The sequence below is a fragment of the Calidris pugnax genome, unplaced genomic scaffold (assembly GCF_001431845.1).
Source record: "Calidris pugnax isolate Ruff unplaced genomic scaffold, ASM143184v1 scaffold102, whole genome shotgun sequence".
NCBI classification, from domain to species: domain Eukaryota; kingdom Metazoa; phylum Chordata; class Aves; order Charadriiformes; family Scolopacidae; genus Calidris; species Calidris pugnax.
The window spans coordinates 6935941-6941940 of NW_015090846.1; the positions used below are offsets into that span (position 1 = coordinate 6935941).

Below are 6000 nucleotides of genomic sequence, written 5' to 3' on the forward strand. Positions count from 1 at the left end.
ACTTTTTCATATTTTCCAGAAAATTCTTACTAGAAAAGATACCTCTTTTCAATCTGTGTGCACACACCATCTTCTGGGGACAGACATAACTCCTCATTTTGTACATTGACCAATTTTTTCGATAAGAGGAATAAAAATTATTTAAAAATACAGAATTCCCACCAAATCAGGATTTGTGCACGTCTACCTATAGGTTTGGTTGTCTAACAGCACTATAGCCTCTACACTTACCACTTCAAGTGAGGTGACCCCATCCCTGCTTCAGAATGGGCTTTCTCATGGACCCAGAAAGGAAACATGCTAGCATCTAGAGGGCTGGAGCCTCTCTGCTGTGAAGACAGGCTGAGAGAGTCGGGGTGGTTCAGAAGCAGAAAAGGCTCCAGGGAGACCTTATAGCAGCCTTCCAGTACCTGTAGGGGGCCTACAGGAGAGTTGGGGAGCGACTCTTTATCAGGGAGTATAGTGATAGGACAAGGGGTAACGGTTTTAAACTGAAAGCGGGGAGATTGAGATGAGATCTCAGGAAGAAATTCTTTGCTGTGAGGGTGGTGAGAGCCTGGCCCAGGTTGCCCAGAGAAGCTGTGGCTGTCCCATCCCTGGAGGGGTTCAAGGCCAGGTTAGACAGGGCTTGGAGCAACCTGGTCTGGTGGGAGGTGTCCTTGCCCAGGGCAGGGGGTGGGACTGGGTGGGCTTTAAGGTCCATTCGAACCTGAACCATTCTATGATTCTGTGATTCTGTGATTTACATGACTGGGTCTGTAAGTGCCATTGAAGAGTGTCCTATGAAATGTGATGTTTGTCCTTTATATAGCAGCCTCATTCTTCTCTTGTGGAAAATGTTCATTCTTAAAAGGATTTCCAAAGGTTATATTAATAAGATGCTGATCCATATAGGACCTAAAACAAGATGCAGCTTGGGAATATTCTTTACACACACACGTTCTACCTGTGCATACTGATGACTTCTTAGAATACTTTGGCTGGATTTAGTTAATGAATAGAAAAATCATTTGAGTCTTTATCTTTCCTTTCAGTTATGGGGTTAGCCTTCTTTTGGTCCTGGTTGGAACTGATCACACTTTTCACATCAGATCATAAATGATCACCCTAGTCTATTTTGTAACTTTGCAGTTTCCCGATGCCGTATTAGGGTCAGAGGGAATATACTGCTGAAAATTTGCAATCTTTTCCAGGTACCTGCTAATCTAATGTCATTCGAATAATTTGCTCTCCTGCCTGGTGCAACTTCAAGTGCCAAACTGAAGAAAGGCTGTTGTTCTCTAAGGAGGAAGAGAATGGTTTTCCTGACATGAGCCAGCCACAAATATTTCAGCACTTTCCTACGTAACTTGAAAGTGATTCTGACACAGCTTTTAAAAGCAGAAAGTGAATGTTGTCCTTAGGACCAGATATAGTCTCATGCACTGAGTGAACGCAGACAAGTTAGATGGACAGAAGATGAATCCTGACTCCTGCGGGATCCTGGAGCTCTCAACTTTTTGTGGTCGGAGACTGCCATGAACTGATGTTTGACCACAAACTAGGCATCGTATCTTCTGCCTGTTCTTTTTTAAACAGTTCTTTTTATTGTTAAGCTGCTTTGTGTGACTGAAGAATATTTGGCCCATGTTGGGTTTCAATTCTTTCTAATGCACAGAATGATTGACAGTGTTAACTTGCTGCAAAGTCAATTAGAATAGGAAATTGTGGAACAACATTTTTATAATCTAAGTGCACTGAGTTGCTTGGCAATGTGGCTGCCTCAGATTTTGTATCAAATCTCTGGACAATTCTGCTGTTCACATTTGAGCTATTTGGGAAAAATGTATTTTGGCACAGGACAGTTGTTTTCATTCAGTTATGTTACTTGGGAACGCTCTGACAATGGATTTAAGGCTGTTTAAATTTATGTTATGCTAAAGGTCATCTTTCATTCTCTTACTAGTGGCATGGTTGCTTGAAGGTTGGGGTTTTTTTCAGTCTGAATGTTGTTCATCTTAAATCCCGCGGTAGAGGGAAGCAGATAATCGGGTGTTGTGTATCACATGGCCCTGGCTCCTCAGAATGATTCCGTGTCATTGTCTCTGTTCCATCTTCCTGTGGATGTTTCAGCTCCACTCAATTCCAGTACATGATGCACCTTTATGACACAACTACTGACTCATGGCACTGCTATTATGAAGTCGTGATGGCAGTGAAAGTTCAGCAAGACCGTCTGACTGTGGAGCAAGTACAAAGCAGCTTCCACATGAGTGTCCAGAGAACAACAAAAAAAGCACGTAACTGAGCCTCCTCCTCTGACAGAACTCTCTCTGCTTCCATGGCTGTATCCCTGCTGTGCTCTACCACCCCTGTGATCAGGGGCCTTCTGTTCCCATGCTAATTACATCATTTTTTCTGTTTGAAACTCTTTTGCCATAAGGCATCAGTATTCAGACTTCATCAATGACCAGAAAACTTTGGAGTTTCCTAAGATTGGGAGAAATAGAGGAGAAATTTGCAAGTCAACCTCTCGCTTACAAACCATGAAAAAAATTGAAGTCAGTTTAATTGAACAGAACCTGTATTAGAATAAACTCCCTGGCATTAGGAGTATTTATTTTGTGGACTTGCACGTTTTTCTAAATTTTGATTTTGAAACTTCTCCAACAACAACCACAAAAGAATACCTGTATTGTTAAATGTAGGTCAGCTGTAACTTTTGTGTTATTTTAAGTGTTATGTTACACTCCTGAGAATGAAGCCTAATACCTACCAGCTTTTCAAGAAAACCAGTTCCTGATGACAACTGCATTTAGATCCCAGGACATGTGAAAGCATATGTCAAGTTGACAAAGTTTCTTTGATAGCTCAGGAGTTGAATGAAGAGAGTGGTAATGCAAAATACATTTATATCTTTTTTTTTTTCTCCTTTTTTGCTAAATTAGGGCAACTTTGAACTAGGAAAACCATCAGTATCTGAAAGGGCAGAGCATCCAATACCATTAGAGACAGTGTAGGAGAATGTAAAATCCAGTCACCAGTAAATAACTTCAGACTGTTAGAATATGATATAATCTGAATTATTCTTTGTGATTATTGATGAGATTATTCATGAAGATGCATTACGTGGACTGCCATTTTAGTGAATGTGTCACCCATGACCACTTGTATTGTGTGTTATTGACCTTCATAGGGTTTGAACCATGTGCAGAACAGTGCCCAAAATGGTGACACACTAACCAAAACAGAACTGTTCAAGTCAAGAGGGTTTTTTTGAAGTTACTTTATTAGTAGGCCTTTCCCCTTAAAAGGGAACAACCTCATCTCTCTTCAATATAAACTAAATTAAAAATGTACCACTTATTGACATGAAATGTCTTAGAAGCATGTAAATACCTTCTCATTTCTAATGTGATGTGGTGGAAGTGAACACTGATGAGGACTCCTGACATTTTTTCCAGCATATTGCAATTGAGGTAAACTAATGGGTGTTTACATTACTTCCAGTTATGTATAACAAGCCTCCCTTGGAAAGAACAGTAACTACTGACTGATACAGTAGCAATAGAATGAGCCTGTACACACTTAGAATTTAATAGCTTTTGGAATTTAAGGGTCTCTAAAGTGTTAAATATATTATTGTATGTACAAGAGGTAGAGCATTCTAGCCTTCAAAAAATACACTTTTATTCAAAATTATGATCCATAGAGCCTATAGGAGAAGTTACAAAAGGGTTCATTTTCAATTGCTTGTAAAACAAATTCCCAACCATAAAGGAAGCCTCTTTGCCAGAAACCATGATGTGCCCCAAAACAGCATGGCATGAGTGAAAGGTGGTATTTATGAGTGATTCTGATACTCAAGTCATTTAGCACTGTCAGAAGAGGAATCTGTGGAGAAATTAAACCCTTCAGTCCTACTGAAGTTTGTTTTGTGTGAATCCTCAAACTCAAATCCTGTTCAAAACCTTGGAATTTGGAACTGTGTCAAAAGTAGCTTGAATTCCCTCACACTACTATAATTTGAATGTAAAAAGGATTATATAGAAGAAAGATTAACATAGCAAAAAGGTTTTACACAATAGTCAGGTAAGCATCTTCTTTTCAGTATAGCACAGCTGTGAAATTGCTGCACAATATTAAAAAAAATCAGAAAGATGGCAGTGTAAGAATATTATTAAAATACCTTAAGCCAATTTTAAATTAGAGTTTAAATATTAAACAGTTTGTAGCTGCTGATTTGAGGTTTTATGCCGTCATTTGGTACCATTTGCTGCCATCTGGTACTTGTAATGTGAATTGAAAGCTGCTATTGAACTATAACATACTGCATATCAGTACTGATTAATACAGCGTTTTCACAAAAATGTCTCAAACCATACAAGTTTTCATCCATCAAAGAGAATAACTGCAATAGTCGTGTAAAATTAAATGTTATCTCAGAATTACTATTTTCAGAATTGTGAAGATACAAAATGTACATGAGCAATATTATTAATTTATTAATGTGCAGTCTTTATGTAATTCAGTGCCAAAATGCATGTTTTTCCAAATAGCACTAAAATGAGGCAAAGAAAGTAGTTTTCAAATTGTAACTTACTTGTCACATTATAATGGAAACCAGTTTCAACATTTTGGTTTGTTTTGTGTGAAAACTGTTGCACTATTTTTGGCTGTATTTTCCAGCAGTTCACTGCATGCCATTTGTGTAAGGATTCTTTCTATAATTGTTGTGACCTGTCTCACCCATAATAACCCTGGCGTTGAAATCTAGGATTTTGGACAAGTATTTTGTTACCTCAGTCTTGTATCAAGTTGCTGTATTTTTCAGTTTGTTACATTGATAATGATTGTTTCACTAATTAAATACTTTAATGTAAAAAAAAAAAGTTTGTTTACTTCAACAGCAATTGCATTTGGTTGTATGTTTAAAAATGTGCAGAGTATGTATGCTGCTAACAATAAAATATTCTGAAAAGAATAGTAGAGGTATAGAAGGAACATTTTAGCTCAAAGGCAGCAAGCATGTTTTATTTGTGAATGAATGATGTGTGTAGTTGAAAAGACTAGTGCACAATGTGTAGCCATTTAAGAGTAAAAATACTACAGAGTCCAGACCTCTAACAGAAAATTGAAAAACCCTCCAATTTGCAGTTCTTTCAAGTGGGATTTGGAAAGTCCAAAGAAGTAGAGACGAGTCTATCCAGTTGTTTTCCTGAGAAGTGTATTTTATCACTGCCAATCTTGCATGGTGACTTGGATAGCAAGGTAAATTTCTTTGCATTTACCATTAAACTTTATTTACACGCTTGGATTTTCAGCTCCACCCACTGAAATCAACAGGAAAAAATCCTGTTCCATCCAGTGTTCATCCACTACTAAAATGATGTGCCCTGCTTTACACAGCATATGAGTATAGATGTATGAAGTAATATCTTCTGGTATTAAAATCTGAAATTTGCTTTCTTATTTCAGTGATGAAATCAAAGTTCAGTCAGAACCTTGAACCACCAAGCACAGCTGGCAGCAACAGCCTGGCAATCAGATGTTAGGTGGAACTTCCTCTTTTAAAAGATGAACATGGAAATGTTGACCTGTGTCCATCTTCTTTGATAACTTCTCTTCTTACATGTGTCATTTTTCTCTCCATCCCCATGCGTAAGAAACCAGTAAAGGAGCGCAAGTGATTGTCTTTAAGTGAACCCTTTGTCTCCCTTCTTACCTGTGTCTGATCTTCGTTGTTTCTCTCTTACTTTTTACTAGGCAGAATAAACAGAAACACTCAGTGAACTTTCCATTTCCACAGAAACACTGAAAACTTGAGTGTATTTCAGGATTTTTTAAGATGTTCAAACATTCCTCTCTTTCTAGTTCATTAACAACTAATGCAGCCACCATGGAAAGCTGGGCCAGGAAAGAGGGACATTATTGGTACAGTCCAGTTGACAACTGCCTGGTTCCTTCCCGTTACCTACACGAAGTCACAACAAGAGATTAGACTGGGAGACTCGTACTGAC

The 6000-nt window shown here is 38.2% G+C and overlaps 1 protein-coding gene across 3 annotated transcripts in view; it reads left to right on the forward strand.

The window, feature by feature from the left end:
- RALGPS1 (Ral GEF with PH domain and SH3 binding motif 1) overlaps positions 1-4888 on the forward strand; it is an 88621-nt gene extending 83733 nt beyond the window's left edge. For all 3 annotated transcript variants that reach the window (XM_014942832.1, XM_014942834.1, XM_014942833.1), the window contains one exon: positions 1194-4888. In XM_014942832.1, coding sequence (XP_014798318.1) covers positions 1194-1223 — 30 coding nt within the window. In that variant the 3' untranslated portion in view covers positions 1224-4888. The remainder of the gene's footprint in view (positions 1-1193) is intronic.
- Positions 4889-6000: the final 1112 nt, after the last annotated feature.